General features: G+C 39.8%; 1 protein-coding gene across 4 annotated transcripts in view; it reads right to left on the bottom strand.

The window, feature by feature from the left end:
- NTNG1 (netrin G1) overlaps positions 1-21,574 on the bottom strand; it is a 318,789-nt gene that overhangs the window by 33,392 nt on the left and 263,823 nt on the right. For 2 of the 4 annotated variants that reach the window (XM_039254976.1, XM_039254977.1), the window contains exon 6: positions 10,783-10,917. The exons of 1 other annotated variant lie outside the window; for it this stretch is intronic. In XM_039254976.1, coding sequence (XP_039110907.1) covers positions 10,783-10,917 — 135 coding nt within the window. Of the gene's footprint in view, positions 1-10,782; positions 10,918-16,284; positions 16,453-21,574 lie in introns of all 4 variants that reach the window. One more of the 4 variants, XM_039254980.1, reaches the window with a different exon arrangement.

Below are 21,574 nucleotides of genomic sequence, written 5' to 3'. Positions count from 1 at the left end.
GGATGAAATCCATCCTCATTGGGATTTACATCAAGATAGTCAACTGCGCTGTATTAACACATGTCTCTTCTCCCCACCTTGCAGCATTGGAAAATTAAAGGTTGACTATAATTTTTAAAAACGGGAAATTTGACAAAGACGGGATGAAGAGCATATCACCCTTAAGGAGGGATGGTCATGACATAGTCTGTTCCTAGAGGTACAGTCACATGATCTGGAATGCCCTGGTTCAATGGACCCAGTCACACTCAAAAGGGCCTTGGGCAGAAAAGGCGGGGATTCATGGCACTGACGCTTTACTTAAAATAATTACCTCTGACATCAAAGCTGATGGTAGAAAAAAAATAAATTCTCAATGGGTTCTGTATGTATTTTTTTCCTGTACCCTCTGTGTTGTAGGTGGTACTATTACTATAACTCTCCCTTAGTAGAGCTTTTTGCTGATGCTCAAGGTGATGGGTTGTTCCCGCAGAACGCAGCAGAATGATTCCTCACACCAACATGAGCAATCCTGATTGGATTATGGCCACCCTGACTTCTCTTTCATTAGTTGCTGATTGTACTAAATTGATGCTAAATTGACTCGGCTGGCTCATAAGCCTTTAAACGGCTGGCACGGCTGGCACGGACTACGCCTGTGATCTTGTCCTGGAAATTATATGGTTGCAGCCTTCATGTTTCTGGAAATCCTAACATTTTTCGAAAGGTCAATTAGGGCCTGGTAAATATGAATCAGTTAGACCAGCCCCTCGTGATACCCAAATCAAGACAGAAGACACACTTTAATGAAATGTGTGTGTTTTTTCTTAATGTCCTCTTCTGTCTCTTGCTTCATACTCTCTCTACTTTATTAAACAGGTCCTCTGTTTCTTCATTTCTAACTGCTGTGTAAGCTTGAAATAAATCAAACTATGGTCTGCAGGCTAAATGGAGCCTGCCTCCTCTTTACTATGGCCTATGAACTAAGAATGCTTTTTACAGTTTTACGTGATTGAAACAGAATCAAAGGGAGAATAATATTTCATGGCATGTGAAAATATATGAAATTCAAATTTCAGTGTCCATAAACAAAGTCTGATCGGAACATAGACACACTCATTCATTTCAGTGTCATCTTGGGCTAATTCAGGTCTACAACAGTAGAGGTGAGTAGTTGCAACAGACTGTACGGCCCAGGAAGCCAGAAATAATTGCTATCTGACGCTTCATAGAAAATGCAGGCTGACCCCTGGAGTAAACCACCAAAGTCTCTGTCTCCATGTTGGAAGTAAAAATGACAAAATCCTATAAAACGCTGCAACAAAGTTAATTACTAAATATTTGCTAATAACTGCTTTGCCATTTTCAGGGAGGGGGAATTGCCCTCTTTAATTAAATCTCAGGTTTTCTGTCTACAAATATGGAAAATAATCTTAACCTCCCTTGTAAAATGACATAATGCATGCATGTTCCTGTCACACAGAAAGGGCACAAAAAGTAACAATTTTTATTATTTTAAAATAGTTATTACTCCTCAGAAATTGGTCCAAGTGCAAGTAGGTCAAACCATTTGTGAGATTTCAGGATCACATAACTTCAAACCAACAAGGAGCCTAAGAACACTCAAGCACTCTCTAGGATATCACAGGAGATGCACAGGCTGAGGTGTTGAGCAAACATTCTTTGGAGAGCGGGTAGCAGTCACACCCAGAATCAGGATCCCTGATTTCATTGTGTTGACCTCTAAAATTCAGTTATCAGGAACCCTGGCTGCCCTGGTTTGTCTGTGACTCCTCTATCCCAGAATTCTGTTTGATGGAGGCTGAGGACTTATTTTTCACTTAAATAAAACCTTTTCTCCCACAAATTTCAAATAAGGCATCCCTTTTACAATTGGGCTGATTTTCATACTTAGGCATTATCTTTATATACACAGTCTCAGAAGATTTTGAGATTCTCTTTCACACACACATACACACACACACACACGCATACACACATACTCACTAGTGTCTAAAGAGTGACTCAAGGTGAAACTGCAATTAGGGATCGTCTAAAGTAAGGAAAGAACTTCACGTATTGTGTTTCTTCTCGGCCTCTTGATCATCTTACTATCATATAGGACCAGGCTGTCACTTTGATTCTGGGACACTAGTAGATAAAGTCGTACCTGCATTTCTCCTTGAGTTTTGGCATTTCACACACCTTTCACTGTTTAACTCGTATGATGGTGTGGGAAAGGTAAAGTTTCTGTCATTCTTGTCATTTTCAAAATTCTCTTCAAGTAAGGGGGGAGCATGCATATGGATTGCCAAGTAAATGTGGAAAGTTTCTTACTGAGCTCAGAAATGGGGCCCCTCCCTGAGCTGAGCACAGGGTAGCTGAGTAGCAGGCAAACCTCAGAATGTCAAGAAGTGGCCTGGAGTTGCTGTTGGTAAGGCCACTATCTGTATATGTCCTGTGCCAAGCTCTAACTATTTGCGAGCCACAGGTTTTGATTTTGAATGTATTTAGGATATGATCCAACTGTGAGGGGCACTCTGAACAAGGTACTCCTTTCAAGCTGCCCCAGACTTTGCCTCTTATGGTTGCTCTAAATAGAGTCATTGAGTGGTATGAAGGGGGACAGCACTTTCCATTGCGTGAAGGTAATCCTTGACTTCCCTGCTCATGGATGGCATCAGGTCCCTGATGCGCTGGAGGTTGGTGGGCTTTTTTTGCAATCCCAAATTAAAGTAGTGTTGAGAATGGAAGGGAAACAGGAGTGGAACTGGAAAGTGATGGCTATTAGCATGACTGAGTGCTGTGGCTTCATCCTGCTGAATCAGGAGAAATTTCACAACTGGGAGCAACCCTGGGGTTTGCTCTTCTAATTGACAAAATGAGCCTTTTCTCCCCAGGAGGACTACCAAGCCTATTTGTAATGCCTACAAATTGCTACTTTCTATCTTCTGTCATCCTAATATTTTCCTTTTTAAATTACCTCGGGGAGGCTCCTACTGGTTCTGTTTAATGAGCACTTCCTTCCCACCCTTAGGAGTTGAGCAACAGTAACATCAAGTACCCTTCCAACTATTTACTTTTCATCACTGTTATGTATGTGGTGCTCAGCAAGGGAGATGAGACTGTTGTTCAAGTTGCTAGCAAAGAAATTAAAAACTTGGCTTCAGTGATGCCATTCACGTTTAGTGATAGAGACGCACGAACCAAATGAGTGAAATCATATGTCTGGGACTGCAAATGCGCTGAAGCATCACAGACCTCCTGGTGTAAGTGACATGCCACCTGTCAGTGGATTCAAAATGTGAGGTCAACTGGTGAAATGTGAACTGGACATTTTAATGCAACACAGCAAATAGCAGGAGACCGCAACTGGAGGCAATTGAAAAATTACAAGTTAGGTTCAAGGTACTTGTCCAGGGAGGTATAATCTTCATCTCAGCGAAACAATTGGAAGCATAATCTTAATGATCACAAGTTGTCAGGCCTGTAGATGTTAATCTCATACAAAAAAAAAAAAAAAAAAGAACAAGAAAAGAAAAGAAAGCATCCTGATCTCTAGTAACGGGAAAGCTAGGGTAAGAACCAATTAGTTTCTAGAAAAAAAGAATTTACCAAGAAGTGAGGACAGAGAACATGGCTGGTGAGCATGAGAGTCTACCCACTGGTAAGGAAAGACAAGAGCCCAGAGGAAAACTGAATGTCCAAACTGGTTCTAATACAACCTGAGGTATCTCACGACGGTTCCCTTGGCCCACTGACTTGGTCTACTAGAGCCAAAAAGCTGGAGAGGTCTTAGAGGTCCTTCCACTCAACTATTCATTTAGGTTGCAACTCTGCCTAAAAGCATCATTCACGGGAGCCCATCCAGCTTCTTTTTGAACTCTCCCAGAGTCTGGAGATTTATCATTACCCAAGGCACTCTACTGTATATTCTTAAAACAGCTGGGAAGAATAATTGTTGGAAAATGCTAAGCTGAGACCAACCTCTGTCTTTTACCCACTGGTCTCCATCCTATCTTCCTGAATCAAAAGGTCCATTTGTTACATCAGAGCCCTCCAAACCCTGGTCGACATGTGTTAACCTGCTTCAGCTCTCTTTATGAAAAGCCTTTCATCAAAGATGGAACTCTCCTACGTCACCGTCTGCTACATTAGAATGTGGTCTCCCAGGACTAGACTCTTGATGTGGGCAGCTTGGGGCACATGTCAGAAGGACAAGACTTCTTTTTGTCTCTGTTTAGCCTGAAACTGTGTTAGCTTCTGTGCTGCGCATGACATACTGCAGTCTAGAATTGAGCTTGAATGTGAACTGGGATTGCCACGTCTTTGTCACCTGAACAACTATGAACACAACTTTATACTATCCTGGATTTTTGCAGCTTCTATGTTTTAGCCTTAAGTAGCAGCACAGTGTCTGCCACACAGTAGGGACTCAATAGACGTTTGTCAAAACCCTGTTGGGAACCCTTGGATAACCATGTTGGTTATTTTAGAAGTCTCCCATTTCAGGTTATCTATTGGGAACAACTTGTGTTTTTATTTCTAAAAAAGAAAAGTGTGTGTGTGTGCTTAAAAAGGGTATAAGACCTTACTTTATTTCCCCCAAGATATTTTGAATTTTTCTTAAGGCTTGGGACAATGTCCCTTAAAGGTTTTTATTAACACTTGTTCTATTATATACTATTACCATCTCTGCACTCCCCCAGAGTGGAAGTACTAGTTTCCAGACTGCTTTTTCCACTCTTTCTGAGTGAAGAAATTCTTGTCAAGGCAAGTCAACAATTAGCAGAACACATCTTTTTAGCAAATATCTTGATATTTGAATTCCTTCATTTTGGAAGATTCCAGAGCATCTAGATTTTCTAATTTGGCTTTGAAAAATATCTGTATATTCTAAATGTTTGTGTGGTCTCTAATACACTCTTACAACACCTTTTCTATAAGCTCCTTGGTCTTGACTGAAAAATATTTTGCTGTCTCTATCTTCTAATTCACAATGTGAAACTATACCTTCTTGACACATGGCTGTCTTTTCTAACCCTATTATGTATTTTTTTTCAAGTTAGTTTTACTCTTACATATCTTTATTCCAAGCATTAGTTACATTCCATCTCCATTATGCCTGCATATTTATCCTTGGCATTAAAAAGTTGACATTCTCAATGATTATGGAGGAAGGCAATGTTGACTGTCTTCCCAAGGATGTCTACATCCGGATCACTGCAACCTGGCCTTTTACATGGCAAGAGCAACTTTACAGAGAAATTACATAAGGACCTTGAGGTAGAGAGATTATCCTGGAGCAACTGTGTGTGCCCAATCTAATCACATGATTCCTTAAAAGTGGAGATCCTTTCCCAGCTGTGGTCAGAGAAAGACGTAATGATGGAAGAAAGACACATAGAGACAGAAAGTTCTTAGCTTTGAAAGTAGAAAAAGGGGGCATGAGCAAAGGAATGCAGGTTGCTTCTAGAAGCTAGAAAAGGCAAGGAAACAGATGTTTTCCCCCAGAACCTCCAGAAGGGTACACAGCTCTGCTGACAGCTGGGGCTTAGCCCAGTGAGATCCTTATTGGACTCCTAAATACAGAACTCTAAGAAATACATTTGTGTTGTTTTGAGCCTCTAAGTTCCTGGTAGTTTACTACAGTAGCAGTAGAAAATGAATGTAACTATTGTTACTCTCTGGGAAGGAAAACATCTAAGCCATATTGGTCCCCAAACTTTCCCTTATTCTTCTGAGAATAACTGTAGTGATTTGCCACACTGTCTGGTTTTACAGTTTTATAAGGGTATTTTCACAACATCTCACTCAAACTTAATTAAAAATCTTCTTGATCAGGCCATTGAGTCTTCTGCTAAACCCCCATTGTTTTGTACTGATCCCTTCCAAGAACCCATATTCTGATATTGTAGGTCATGGTCCAGCAACTGAATCTCAGCCTTCCCTTTGCTGTATGTACATAGTTCTTGATTTTCCTACATGCTCTGTTATCTTCCAAAATCATAACACTGTACTAGGTTACCAAATCTTTTGACATTAATCCAGAGCATCTAGAATATCTAATTTGGCTTTGAAAAATATCTGTATCTTCTCAACATTCAGGCTACAAGTGCATTTGAAAGTATTCGTTAGTATTCATATAAACTAGATAAAAATGGGAGATACTTGGTAGCTTAATACACACTACATGATATTCTAATGTGTCTTATACATCCTCCAGGGAAATGACACACCATTGGTTCTATGTGTGGCTATTTCCATACCATTTTCCAAATCAAAATACCACAAGCCTCGCCTGTGTCCAGTCTCCTTGGTACGGGGTACAACTGTTTCATTACTTCCCAACACACGTTAACCTTCTGCATTTTATGTGAAGCGTGGAACCTGGCTTCCTTTTGGGATGGTTTAACTTTATTCTCTGGGGTATTATTCATCCCTCTTCTCTAATTTCTTTTTTTTTTTAATTTTTTTTTAATGTTTTATTTATTTTTAGGAGAGAGAGAGAGAGAGAGACAGACAGCGTGAGCAGGGGAGGGTCAGAGAGAGAGGGAATCACAGAATGAAACAGGCTCCAGGCTCCGAGCTGGCAGTCAGCACAGAGCCCGANCAGGCTCCGAGCTGGCAGTCAGCACAGAGCCCGACGCGGGGCTCGAACCCACGAACCACGAGATCATGACCTAAGCGAAAGTCGGTCGCTTAACCGACTAAGCCACCCAGGCGCCCCCCCTCTTCTCTAATTTCAAAGGGGCACAAGAAAAAGAAAACCCTCCTGCTCCTCAATGTCTCATTCTTCTGTTAGTAACCTCAACACTAATTTTGATTCTGCTTGGTCTCCTTGAAATCTTTATTTCTGCTTTGTCTCCTGGATTGGGTGTGCTCCATGATGTCTAAAGACCATTCATTCTGATGGGTTTCAAGTGTTTTGCCTTTTATGTCAGAGAGACCAGCTTACATTTATGGAGCATATAATTGGTGGCCCCCCTGAGGCAGAAGGTTCACTTATGAGCCTAAGGTTCTTCATTTCGCCTGCTGAAGCCATGGCATTGTTTTGGGGGCCAGCTTTGCTTCAATCTCTTAAATCAGCCTTGCCTCTAATCAAGGACTTTTTAGAACTTTCTGGGTCCACAGTTTGGAATTTCAGTAGTGGCTCAGCTCACTGATGTCCTGCACTATCACTGTACAGTAACTTTTAAACACGGATTCTTGCTTAGTATTTTGACACCTCAACATGTGCCTGGAATTAAATAATAATAACCAAGTGCTCACTGTATACCATGAAGTCCACATTCATTATTTTCCTTGAAATTTCACAATTACCATATGAGTGAGGTCCTGGTATTACCCCCATTTTAGGATGAAAAACTGTGCTCAGAGAGTCCAAGTGATTTCCTCTAAGTCTTGTAGGTAGTAAGAGGTGGAGATGAAATTCAAACCCAGAACCTAAGTGTGTGTGCTTCCTTCTTGCTCATGGCTGCCAGCACCACCACCAGTCCTATTTACCACTGCTTTCTTCTTGGTATTGGTTTCTTGTTGTCAGTAGAAGATAACGTGTTGTCTTAACACATTAAGATTAACTAACAACTTAAGTTGTCAGCCACTGATAACGTGGCTAACTCAAGGATGGGTTCATCTCAGTAGAAGTGTAGGAGGTAGGTTGAGGAGGAGGGTGGAGGGAAGAGAGAGAGAAAGGGAGAATTGACTTGAGATGCTTTTCTGAGTACATTCATGTGTGTGCAGACATGGGAGTTATATGAAAAATATTTGTCAACCTATAATCACCAACTAATTGGAATGATTTCTGTTATAATAGTGGTGTTGGAGGCACCTGACTATGACAGGTATTACCCCAGTAGATGCTGGATCTTGGGGGTGGTCTGAGAGATCTTGGGGAAGGCACTTAGAGATCCTCATGCCATAGCCATTTATCAACTGACAGCAGAACTTCTATATTTTTACATAGAGTATCAGCCCTATGTGGGTGGGTCTGAGGGAAGGAAAAAAATATTTCAGAGTGAGAAAAAGCTACTGCATACTCAAAGGTGTATTTGAAATATGTTAAATTTATATAACAAATCCTATCTCATCCTATTCCGGTCCTTCCTTTACAGAGCAGCCAGAATAATCTTTCTAAAACAAAATCTGACAATCTTATTCCTCTGCTCAAAGCTGTATGATGGATCCCATGTCTGTTTCCTCCCTGATTAGTAGAAATTCCTCAGCTTAGTGTTCATGAAGCCATTTGATCTGGTCTCCGGTTGCCTTTTCAACATCTTCCCTTCCTCCCAACACACACACATGTGCGTGCATGCACACCCCCCCCCCCATCCCTCCATGATATCAAAACTATTTGATATTTCCGGAACATAGTGGGTTGGCTCATGCACTTTTGTTCAAGAAGTTCCCTCCTGTAGAGCTTCTACTAATCCTTCAGTACTGAATCAAACATCAATTCTCTGGGAAGCCTTACTTCACACCTGGACATCACTAAAAGCACGCACATAGCTCCTTTTTAGCTCTGATTATCTTCTTTCATAATCATTGAGTTGCAGGTCAGACTCTTACCTCAGCTTGTGAACTCCAAGCACGTATGTCCATAGCAGCTATCTTTCTTCATCCTTGAAGCCTCTACTGTTAGCTCAATGCCTAATTCATGGGAAGTACTCAGGAAATACTCAAGAGGATACAGCATTTACTTCCATAATCTCACCGATCCATACATACCAAGCATGTGGGACGCAGCGTCTGAGGTACTGAGAGTTTTCTATATTGCACAGCCCTTATGTGGTAGGGCCATGCGGAATCCAGTCTTCCCATTCCAGAATGGAAAATCTGATGACATTACATCTTTTTATAATACTTCAATAATTAATACAGAAAAATCAAATTAGGACCTTTTTGGGATGTATTTTCCCTAAGGCCACATTAGTTTTCCTCTCTAATGTCTTTCTCTGATTACACTACAGGAGCCCATTCCTTAGGTCCTGCTGCAACAGGAAATTTACATGAACCTTTCTTTTTGGGAAGTGTGTCTTAATTGTAAAGTCTTATACCTTATGCCTTGAGTCTTGGACCTGTTTTGGGTCCTTCATTTGTCTGTCCCTCCTTCTCTTCCTTTGACTGCTGGCTTTTTCTGGGCCTCTACATCCAGATGTTCTGGGACCAAAGACGATCCTCTGAGTCTTGGCTCCTCACATGGTCCTTGGGATCCACCAAGTCATCCATTCCCCTAAGGTGCTTTCTAGGAATCTATAGCAAGTAGGGCTTTTAAACCATGGCCTTATGCAGAGCTCATGTGCGAGTGTGCTGCCTGACTTCTGTTTGTCTTCTAATGTTCTCCAGTATGCCTGGAGATGCTCACCTCCAGCTCCTCAATCCCATCTTAACCTTGGCATACTCAATTGCAAATTTCTCAAATTCTCACCACAGTTCTTTGCTACTCACGGCAACAGGATGGCAGTTAATTTCAGTTTGGCTATACATTACGTAGAAGGGTGGCTTACAGATAACTATAAATTCCACAAGTGGCTGGTGAAATACTCTGTATGGTCTTGGACTTGGCTTTAGACAGTGCTTGCATGCTGACATTGTTTTCAAATGAAAGTAAGCAAAAAAACCCAAAAAACAAAAAACAACACCCAAAAAAAAAAACAAAACAAAAAGAAAAAAACCAAAAACAAAACCCAACAACAACGAAAAAACAGAAAACAAAAAAACCCGTCTAGAGCTGTGCTGTCCAATATGGTAGACACATGTGGCTATTAAGCCTTGCAACATAGTCAGTCTTAACTAAGATGCTCTGTAAGAATAAAACACACACTTGATTTCAAATATAGTATGAAAAAAATGTATCTTTAAGAGTTTTGATGTTGAATGATACTATTTGAGATATTTGGGTTAAATACAATAAGTTGTTGACATCAATTTCTTTTTAAATGTGGGTAACAAAACATTTAGAATTCCACATGCGGCTTGCACCATTTTCTATTGGACTGCACTGCTCTAGAGGATTTGCCCGATAGCTCTTTAATAATAGCAAGCTAAATGTATACGGATAGACTAGTAAGTTAGTGCATAATGGAAAAGCAGAAAAGGTTATGAATGACAGAAGGAAGCTTCTGCCCAGATTTTTAAATTTCTGTTCCCTGAACGCACCGACATGCCACCTGCCTGAGAAGCTTTTACGAAGGTCTGATAATCCTCAGAGAAATGAGGCCGAACCAAATGGCATCTGTCTAAGGCTCGCTGCATGGTGCCTAACCTCAGAGGCTTAAAATCAATATTGATTTTTGTCATTATTTTACCCTGGCATTTAAATATCCCTTAGATTTATTATGCTGAGGTTTTTGGTTCAGATTCAGTGGTGGGTGTGATAGCAGGGGTGGTTATAAGTTATGTAGATATCATTTAATTTATGAACTCTGGAGCTTTGGGGTAGCTTTCAGTTCAAGAAATATATTAACCACATCCACATCACCCTTCATTTTGCGGCGAGGATTTCCAAGCTGGGTCCCTATTGTGCCACTTAATTTATGGTCTGGCCAGGTACATGGATCTGGGTACAATATTTCAATATAAGTTGCTCCTGCATTCAGAGGGGAAGAGGATGGGCTTCAAAGAGGTCGGCTGGACAGCTGATGGATTGCACTCTCTCCTATACATAGGTGGGGGCCTTAAGTAGCTTTTAGAGCTCGTCAGTGGCGTGGGTCTTTTTCTGCTCTGAGAAGCTGCACACAGCGGCCTGGACAAGCAGATCAGCCATGCTGCAACAGGCAGAGGGCAGCTCCCAGAGTTACTTACGTTGACAGCCGTAGTGCCAGGAATTTCCCGGCAGACACTCATCACACTTAGGCCCTGTTGTTCCCGTCTTACACTCACAAAATCCTGAGCCATTACAACGATCATGGACTGAGCCCAAAGGGTTACAATAACACTCTGTAGAAACAAGACAACACACAGGCTGGAGACAAGTCTGCACGGCTTATAGGTTATCAACACAGGAGCGTCACTTAAATGCATCACTTACTTAAAGAAAGATGTCCTCTAATGAAATGCTTTGGCAAATACAGCTATTTCAGGCCCCTTTATTTATTTCCTCAGCCTTCCATGATGCCGTTTTTATGACCTGGGAGGAAATTAACTGAAAACTTCCCAGGAAATAAGACATCATGCTCTTCATGGCTAACAGATCATAGTAGAGATTCTATTTGTTAGGGCATTTTTAGATGGTTTGATGAGCACCATGAGAAGTTTGTACATCAGGAATAAATCAATATGCCATCAGTGTAAAATCTGTTTTAAATTATTCAAATGGCCTTATCTGTTACACTCAATATTTGAGAACTGCTGGACATTTTTAAAGTGCAATATGAATGCACTTTGTTCACTCAAACGCATTTTTACTTTATGATATGGGAGAGCACTTTAACTTATTTATATATATGCTGTTTTGTGATGAGCCTTTAGATACTCTATCTGCTAGGCATGTTACTATGGTGTTTATGTGGCCTAGATTAACAATCCTGGAAGAAAAACAAATTTTGTAATCCCAAGTAAATTTCAACATAGGCATAATTTGAGACATATATTTCATTATAATCTCTCCTGGCAGGACAAAACAACTTTGTATAATACAGAGTAAACAGAGTATTTTCTGGATTCCTCACACATTCTCATACAGGATATTTGTACTTCTGAAGCTCTGTTTTGCCGAAAGGCTGAAGCCAAAGTGGCAATTCCTTAGGTTTCCATTAGTTTGAAAGGTAACAACAGCCAGTTTGCAGCTTAGTTTCTTTCCTTGTTACCTCACTGTATAATCTCGGACAAGTCATTATGCCTCTCTACCTCTCAGTGTCCTTTATATTAAAATGGTCGCATTCAAAGGTTTTCTTGTCAAAAAACAAATAAAATCATACCAACCAACCAACCAACCAATCAATCAACGGAAGCCCTGAGAGCTTCAGCTTAATAGCATCAAGTCTAGCATTTTAGACTGGCAACAGAGATTCAAGGTTTAACATTATAGAGAGGTCAGGAAGTTTTGTTCTGGTTTTATAATAGGGCTTAATTAGATAATGTCTTCAGAAAATGTGGAGGACCTTACGATTATGCTTTATTTCATGTTGTTTAGCCAGTTTTTGAGTTCTGCATTATTGTGATACAAGCATTGATAAGACTAATAGTGTGGCATATGAAGGTAAAACTAAAACTGAATAAACTAAAATGTTCCCTCCTTGCCTGGCTTGGTTTGTACTTAATAACTAGAGTTTTATTTTAAGTCAGAGTTTTCTATTTTAATGAGTGTACATGGGAGTTGTTTAAAAATTTTTTTAAATAGTAATTTTGTGTGGCTTTAAAATGTTTTGTGTACATATTTATACTATAAGTCTGCACCTATACTTATTCAACATTTAATATGTTTCTTACTATTTCAAATGCATAAGTTGACAGTGAGTCACCATCGTTTTGCAAACCAGGGAGTAAAGTTACATCCGGCCAACAGGAATTCACATACTACTCTAGTCAATTAGCCCATAGCAATTATATTCATATGGGATTTAGATGCAAAAAAAGTAAACAGAATTTTTTAAAAATGTGGAACACCTAAACCAGTGATTGTCACAGGAAGGGTGGTAAGTGTAATCTTACACAAACAGGAGTGAAAATAAGTGACAAGAAGTGTGATCTACATACCACCTTATGTACAAATAACTTAGGTTGTTAAAGAATATCACGTATAGGACCATGGTCAAGGGTAGATATTGGTGACGGCCTTGGAGTATTGTATTTTATTACATGAAATCAGGAAGAATATGCAGGACTGTTAGGCTAAAAAACATGAATTATTTTTGGAGTTTGATTAAAAAGTTATACTACAATTGATTTATAGGTATTAGAAGTGTTTAGTCTATGGAAGGCACCTCTGATTACCCGATCTTGGGTTTCAAGGGGAATACAAAGATAATAAATCATAATTTGAGATACATTTAGTAGCAACTGCTGAACCCTGTGTTTCATTCTGCTGTCAAGCTTGTTATTGGAGATTATTAGCAGTGATTACCCAAGGTCATGAACCACATACCCTCTAACTTCCTGCTGAATGCTTGAGTTTATATAAAACAGAAGCATGCAAGGGTGTCATCTTCATGTAATTGCTGCATCATACAGGGTAATTACATGCATCTTTGGAAACATGGCTGTGCTTGGAATCTGTATGAAAACGGGCAACTTCACCAGTAATCACAAGGCAGCAACCACTGTGGCAACACAGAATAGCCTGCATTTTATATTTGTCATAATATAAAATGACGCAAATCATTTACGACATCTATTTCAATGCAGTCTACATTTTGTCAAAGATTTGGCCTGTTCCCTCACAGCCAGGGTGGTGGATTTCATTGTCATTTGTTGAAGAGACGGCGAAATGCCTTTTATTTCCTCCCTTAAATTTAGAGAAGACTTAGGTGAAGTTCAAATTTTCTGAGATTGGTCCTTAATTCTGCGAAAGTGAATTGGGTAAATATCCATTCATTTTCATTAGTGCTTTCTATACAAAAAGGTATTAAACTCAATTATTTGTGATATACGCTCTTAAATTGAATTCTCAGTCCTGCCTCAAGCCCTTTGGGGAGCTTAATTGTGGAAAAGAGTGAATACTTTCATGCTTTCCCTTAGAACAAACCTTGGCAATAGGGAACCACAGGCTACCACTGACCCTCAGAGAGCAAACTCCAGCCTTAGTCTGGTGCATAGGCAGCCCCTCAAGTGGGAAAAGTGGAATGCATAGCTCTTACAGGACACAGCTCTTATTGTTATTGATTCATTGTACATATATATAGACTAAAGACAAAAGATAGATGATAGCATATACCAGCTAGCCACATTTTCCAATTCATTCTTTACAGTTTTGTGCCTTAGAAAAAGGGCAGAAATTGAAGGAATTTTGGTATGTGGGGGAATATTATAGCCGATTTTAATAGTGCCTAAAAATTCTCATCTTTGTGTTTACCAATTTGCTTGGTTTGGAGAGTATAAAATACTGAATAGAAACATGTTTGCTTCAATAAAATAAAATTCCCCAAAGATTTAGAATTTTAACTAACAAACTTTCTAGAAATGGAGAAAACAAATGCTCTTGATTTTTTTTTTTTTAGGCAGGAGAAGAAATGTATATTAAGCTTTATCATATTTCATCACTAGTTGATGTTATTTGAAAGAAAAAAGCTAAACAGGCCGTCTTCCTGTCTGTAGATAATCAAACATAGATTTACAAGAGGACTAAACCTCTTAAAATTGACTAGGAAATGCAGATTTTATAGTTTAAAAAATTACCTTAGGACTGGAAAAAGGCCAAAGCTCATAAGAACAGAATACTCTGTATAAAACATATTGGGACATTGTTAAGTTACCTGCTATTGGAAATTTTATGGAATCAAATTTTTTCTCTGATTTGTTTAAAATAATATGAAATTAACACTGTAAAACATGTTAATCTTAGGTATTTTATAGAAGTGATTTTTATTCTTGCATTCGTATTTATTTTATTTTACCTTTTGTTTCTGTATTCATAGGATGACATTTATATATTTTTACAAATGACATTCAGTGAAGTGTAACTCTACATTCAAAATTCAGACACCTACATGTCTTTTGGGTTATTAATAGCCTCAATCTTTGTAACCCCGATTGCTATAAAGGCCACGGAACTACTGTTCAGTAGTTCACTCACAGTGGAATTGCTACTGTCATCCAAAAAGCATACCTTAAGTAGAAGTCTGACAAGTTTAGTTTTGCTAATTATGTCAGGGTAGCCAGGAGAGGGTGTTCAAGCTTTGAAGTCAGGAAGCCAACTCTTTGCTAAAGCTGTATAATTTGGGCCAATCTGCCTTACTTTTCTCAACTAGAAAATAGAGGAATTTATCAGTGGAATACTTACCCCCTTGGTTTTGTTAATGAGGATTAAGTAAAACAAAAAAACACATCTGCGAGTCAGTTCACAGTTTCCCAAGTGTTTCCTGTGCCTCCCATATAATCCCTTGTCTGACCAGGAGTTCTGAAAGGACTTACCTAAGGCATACAGCTTTAAATAGCAAACTGGGGCTTGAACCCAGCTCTCTGGCCTCTAAGTCCAGTGATTTCTCCACTAATTCACAAATAATAAATAAGGAGGCATTTGGAAAAATAGAACATACTGTAGGTATTAACAGTATTATGTAAACTTGGCCTAATTGAATTCGAAACAACCTGTAGATCTAGTTTACATGATACAGGGTGAGTAGCCTAATGACCCAATCAGAAAACAATGATTTCTTTTGGATTTCTTTTGGATGGAAAAACCTCCTGTCATTTTTTCAGCATGTGTTTTCTATTGAAATTAGTCTTTATGTGAAAAGGTCTACTTTTAAAATTAGTAGCTAATGTATTTCCCTACTGGTGTGGTGACAGATACACGTGTACCTTGACCATTTCAAATACATGCATTTCTTCAATGTAAATTGTGAAGTGAAATTCCATTTATTGTTTCTTATTTTTCCATCAGCTCCCTTTCTTAAAGACAAGTTCCACTGTGCAAAAGTTAGGAAACTTTGTTGTGTGGGAGAATCTCCAGGTGACCTGAGCAGTGGCCGTGGTGGGGAGGGGAGAGTGCTCAAGGGAACCCTGTGGACCCAGTTTTCCCTTATTTACCTTGGAAGCTAAGAGAATTAGTTGCCTACAATAGTTCTGAGAAATCTCTTTTCCTTTCAGGGGCTATAGAAAAATTAAATAAATGGAATTTCCTTGCTATGGATGGAAAAGTCAGGCAAACTTCTATATGACCAGTTGCTAATGACTGTCCATTCCAAATGGTAATATTTTTAATCAATCAGTATTTGTGGATTACCAGTTACGTGAAACAGTTTATCCTAATTTCTCATATCTATAATTAAGTCCCATAGAATGAGTTTTCATTTTAAAAGTTGAAGGTACAACATAAGACTTTAAGATCAGTTTGATATTACCAGGTTGTAAGATATCATGCAAAAAAAAAAAAAGAAGAAGAAGAAAGAATAGTAGAAAATTCTTCACCTTCTAAACAATATTTTCAACTCATCATCTTCAAAGCAACAATAACATAAGGATTCAGAATATATCCCCCAATTCAACTGGCACAAGAGAATTTTAATTCTACCACAAGGATGTTTTCTCCATTGAGAAAGTTCATTCTGGCTCAGCCGTGGTGCAAATCAACAGCCTCTTCACCTCGAATAGCTCCCCACAGCTCGAAAGGCACAGAACAATAGCTGAAATTATAATGGAACTGACCTATGCACACATTCTCATCGTCCAGCTGTGCAGAAGCATTTCTGAAGTAGCCCAGCCTGCATAACTCACAGTGCTGCCCTCTAGTGTTGTGTTTACAGCTCACGCAAATGACTGTATTTAGCAGATCGATATAACTGCATCGATTGGAGTGGCCGAAGCATTCACAATCTTGCAAGGAAGAACAGAAATGTATACAGAGTGTATACAGTAGCAGAATAATAGCACACTACATGCTTGGATAAAATGAGGAGTGGAGAAAAGATGGCAGAATGGCATTACATCTATGTGATGCAACATGACACGTGGCTACCACAGGTGGTTGTGAGTGGCATGGAAGCAGCATCTGTTTCAAGCAGGATAGAAAGGTTGGACATTCAGAACATGACCAAAGAGTGTTAGTTCTTGGCATACAGCATGAACAGAAGCATTTGCAGGTGTACACCTTTTAAAATTTGGGAAGGCTCGGTTGCCATTGATGCAAATGTCTAATTTTTGCACACTGAGAACTTCATGGTCTTTACATCACTTCCCCCATCATTTCTTCATATTTGCACTCTCCAAAAAAAGGGAGGGAAGTATGTGAGTGTCTAGGCTTGAGCCTGCCATCACCCATGACTCCTTTGTTTAGTTTCATTATCATTTATGTTAAGACAGTAACTCGGTCAGGGTTTCACAGAAACTGTGGAAAATTTAGTAAGGATCTGGACAACTAAACAATTCTGTTTTCTTCCAAATGCTAAGAGGAGAGACAGCCTTTGTAGGCCTTTCATCAGGCCAAATCTGATGTTTGTTTATGTGTGAGAGAAAATACAAAAAAAAAAAAAAACCCCAAAGAGATGATTTGTATGGGAAAAGTGCTCTTAAGATTTCCTTTTCATCCAAATTTCAAGCGGAGTCCACCACAAAACAAGGATTAGGCAGCTAATGATTAAGTACCCCCTCCTATTTCCTTTTCTTTGTTTTCGCAGAATGTTGGAGGTGCCTCTGAGGCTGAGGTCCTGATGGTAAGAACTAGACAAGGAGATGGGGAAAGAGGAGAGCAGGTGGGGAGGGGTGGAAAGTGGCTACATTTTCTCTTGGTTGCATCTCAGCTAAAGCAAGAAGTTATTCATCTAATTCAATCTTTTTCAAAAAAGTGGTAAAGACAAAGCCTTAACCAGTAGCAATCACTATCAAATCAGACAGAAAAAGAAAAAAAAAGATGGAAGGAGTAAGTAGGTGGGGAAGCTAATTTGTCTTCTCAAAATATGGGGATAGACCTAACTGGACATTTATGAGGAAGATCAACGGCAATACTGCAAACCTTGTCTTTCTAAAACTACTCCTATTTTTATGTCTGGCTTTTATTTTTACCACACTAGGAAGCCAAACACAGACACTGCTTGATCCCATTCATTCATTCATTCATTCATTCAATAAATATTTTATTGGGTTGAGCTACCATATGCCAGGCACTATGCAAGGGACTGAGTTAGTCTTTTGGCCTACATAAACTTTGGAAATATCGCATTTGATGAGCAGAGTAAAAATGAATAAGCACTGTCAAAATGAATAAGGAAGAGTGACTGGATTTTTTTTAAACATGCTGATACTCATTGGAATGGTGTGGATTCATTTAGTGCAGAACCAGTTACTACAGCAGAGAGCTGAGGTCAAGGTCCTAACAGAAGAAAATCAAATCTGGATCAAAGCAGAGAACAACTGGATGTGGTGAAGAGTGGAAGATACCAGGATTAGGGGCCATACCCTGGGGATTCAAGATGCTTCAAAAGTGAGGCAAGAAGGGAGGGTCCTGAAAACAGGCTAGTTCATTCTTTTAGGGGAGTCTAGCTCTGTCCTGTGTGTGTGTGCGTGTGTGTGTGTGTGTGTGTGTGTGTGTGTGTGTGTGTGTGTGTTGGGGGCTGGAATCTGGAGGAAGCAGAGCAAGAAGGAGAGCAGAGTGGGAAGGAGGCCTATTCAGTAGTTAAGGCATGCCATATTAATAAAAATAAAACAATAACATGGGGCGCCTGGGTGGCTCAGTCGGTTAAGTGTCTGTCTTCAGCTCAGGTCATGATCTCACGGACCTGAGTTTGAGCCCCGTGTCAGGCTCTGTGCTGACAGCTCAGAGCCTGGAGTCTGCCTCAGATTCTGGCTCCCTCTCTGCCTCTCTCCCTCTCTTTCTCTCAAGAATAAATAAACATTAAAAAGTAAAAACAAAAACAATAACAACAAAAATCATAGAATTACAGATCACCAAATTAAATTTTCTTAGAAAACAAACATATCACTCCAATACACTATATCTTCCTGAGTTACACCTTGTTTATGCTGGCAATTCTGACTTGCTAGGAAACCTAAAAGGGCTCTATAACCTTCCTTGGTTGAGCATTTGAAAGAGGGAGAAACTTTCTGGTCTAGAGCCACCCGACAGTAGTGGTGGCAGTAATGAGATCCAAGTGCCAAATCTAATTGCTTCCTAAGGACTTCTTCCAAGCTGCCTGGAGCTGCTGTGTGGGCACCAACAGCCCTGGCCTCTGGCTCTCCCTTCTAGAAGAGGTTCCTTGGTGGCTGTTTTTCACATCCCCATCCCAGGCTGGCCCTTCATGCACCCAATATAATTTACCCAGCTTTGAAAAAGGCTGGAACTACACAGAAGTCCTTGTCGTCAGAAAACTAGTTTGGGGGGCACCTGGGTGGCTCAGTTGGTTAAGCGTCCGACTTCGGCTCAGGTCAGATCTCGTGGTTCGTGGGTTCGAGCCCCGCATCGGGCTCTGTGCTGACAGCTCAGAGCCTGTTTTGGATTCTGTGTCTTCCTCTCTCTCTGCCCCTCCCCCGCTCATGCTCTGTCTCTCTCTGTCTCAAAAATAAACTATAAAAAAAATTTAAAAAAAACTACTTTTGTGGGTAAGGCAAATATATGGTTAGAATAACTAGAGAACAAAAGAGCATGTGTTAAGAAAGCCAAACAGTGACACAAAGTGTTCTAAGGAGAAGTTCATTTAACTTGAGGGAAATTGGGAAAAACCAACTTAACACTGGACTTAACAACAGGTCATCTGTGAGGGCAGGTTGGGGTTGTTAGAAAAAAAAAGAAGTTTGAGGGGATAGGGGTGAGCATTTCAGGTGAAAGGGGAACAGAATGTGCAAAGTATGAAGCTGGGGAAAGTGTAGAAGCTGGGAAAATGTAGAAATAAGGCTGGAGAAGTTTCATAAATCAGTTCCTTCATGGGTGTTTGAAAGATTCTGTAAGATTTGCTCAATGGCCAGAACTACATGCTGAGCTCTATCTGACAGAGTTTTATCCAAGAAATAAAACATATCTACAGATATCCAAATTCAACACTTTTAAGACCCAGCCCACGAATCTCCATGGACACATCAAATGTCACACTATTACTATTACGCTGAATTCAATGAATAGTATACATTTTCATGATGACATTATTTGTTTCTGGGTCTTGTTTGAAGATCAATTAATTAATTTTGGTAGGAAAAGATAAATAATGTAAGTTGTTCAAATAATTATATATAGAACCATACCAGCTAAATGCCCAATATCAATACATTTATTTTAGAAGATAAGTAGATATTAAAATGTCTTTTAATCTAGGAAACAGGGTAGTGACTTGATTCTTTTAAAATTTCTAAGACTTTTCTGAGACTGCAATAAAGCTGTCTTATCTGGCCATGATATATCTGAGAATGTAAACTGACAAAAAGATCTTTGAAAATGATTTGAAAGACATGAGAGCACTGTATAAATGCAAGACATTTCAAATGTAATTATTAGGCTGCTGTATAACTTTTCAGCATTCTGTTAATCTACCACTCTTTAGGAGCTAGTCTTTCCAAATAGGCACAGAATCCTTGAATGATCATTAACGATGTAGTCTGAGTTACATTATCATATTAAGACCCTGCAGGGATGATACTACTAGTTCAATAATTCTTTGATCTCTCAATTCATTGACCTACCATGTCCTTCCTCCTCTTCTTACAAAGTATGAAGTCCACGGTCCATCCTTACAGCGAGTTCCTTTCATACGTTCTCATCTCCCTTGCCCTCTAGTGTCCAACCCAATTATAGTCTTCTGGGAAAACCTGTCCTGCTTAAATCCAACTCTCCAACTCTCCATCTCTTCATGCCTACACCCGAGCAGTTTAAGGTGGCTGAAGATTTTCTCCAACTATTTTGAAACAAGTTTCATTTTAAGTTTATAACCATAAGCCTCAAAGGGACCTTTAGTGCTGCCAGGAAACCCTTCCTAAAACAGGGGACTTCTGGGTCACCACTCTCTCTTGCTGCTTCTTCTCCACCCATGATTGTTTTTCTCTCTCTTTTCCTCTTGGTCTTTTCTCCTCAAATGCCTCAGGACTTAGCTCTTGGAACTCTTTATTCTTTGGGCTCACCCTAGAGCCAGGGTCTTTACCTGGTCTCCAGACGTTATACATCATCTATTTGCTGACCTTCCCAAAATAGTTATTTCAGCCTAGATCAACTCCCCCGTTAGTGAGACTGCCTCCAGACTGACATATTCAACTGCATTCTTTGTCTCCATTTGGACATTTACTAGATATCTCAACTTCAACACGTTCATAACAGAGTTCTTAGGTTACCTTCCCAAACCTGCTACTCACCCAGGCAGCCCATCCTGCCTCAGTAACGGCAACTCCATTCCTCCAATTGCTTAGCTCAAAATTCCTGACATTGTTCTTGATGTCTCTTTTCTTCTCATCCTTGACAACCAGTCAATCAGCAGATCTTCTTGGCTATGCTTTTTAAAATATATTCTAAATCTCACCACCTCTTACTATCTTATCTTGAATTAAAGGCACTTGGATTATTGCTGTTATAACCAAACGGCTCTCCTGGCTTCCATCATAGTGATAGCTCTTCTCCACACAGCAGTCAGAGTGACTCTTTCAAACTTAAATTCAGCCATGACATCCCTATGTTTATAATCCTTTATAATGGCTTTCCAAGTCATTCAGAATAAAACACAAATTCATATGCATTCATTCCCAACTGATCTGGCCCCTGGCCTCCCTGGTGGCTCATTGCAGTCACTTTCCTTCTCACTCGTTGTACAAAGCTTCCATGTTGTTTTGCAAACTTGAGGGGGACCTCCCTTGGGCCTTTGCTCTTGCTGGTACCTCTGGGTAGAATCCTTTTCCCCTAGACACCCCTGTGACTTGCTTCCTCATTTTGTTTCTGGGTTTCTGCTCAAAGAAAATTCTGTGACCACTCTACTGGAAATAACAGCACCCCCCCCATCCTCCTGGCTAAACATACTAATCTTCAATTTCC

The sequence above is a fragment of the Hyaena hyaena genome, unplaced genomic scaffold (genome assembly GCF_003009895.1).
Source record: "Hyaena hyaena isolate Hyena2069 unplaced genomic scaffold, ASM300989v1 scaffold_504, whole genome shotgun sequence".
Lineage (NCBI taxonomy): Eukaryota > Metazoa > Chordata > Mammalia > Carnivora > Hyaenidae > Hyaena > Hyaena hyaena.
This window is presented reverse-complemented; position numbering and strand designations above follow the sequence as displayed.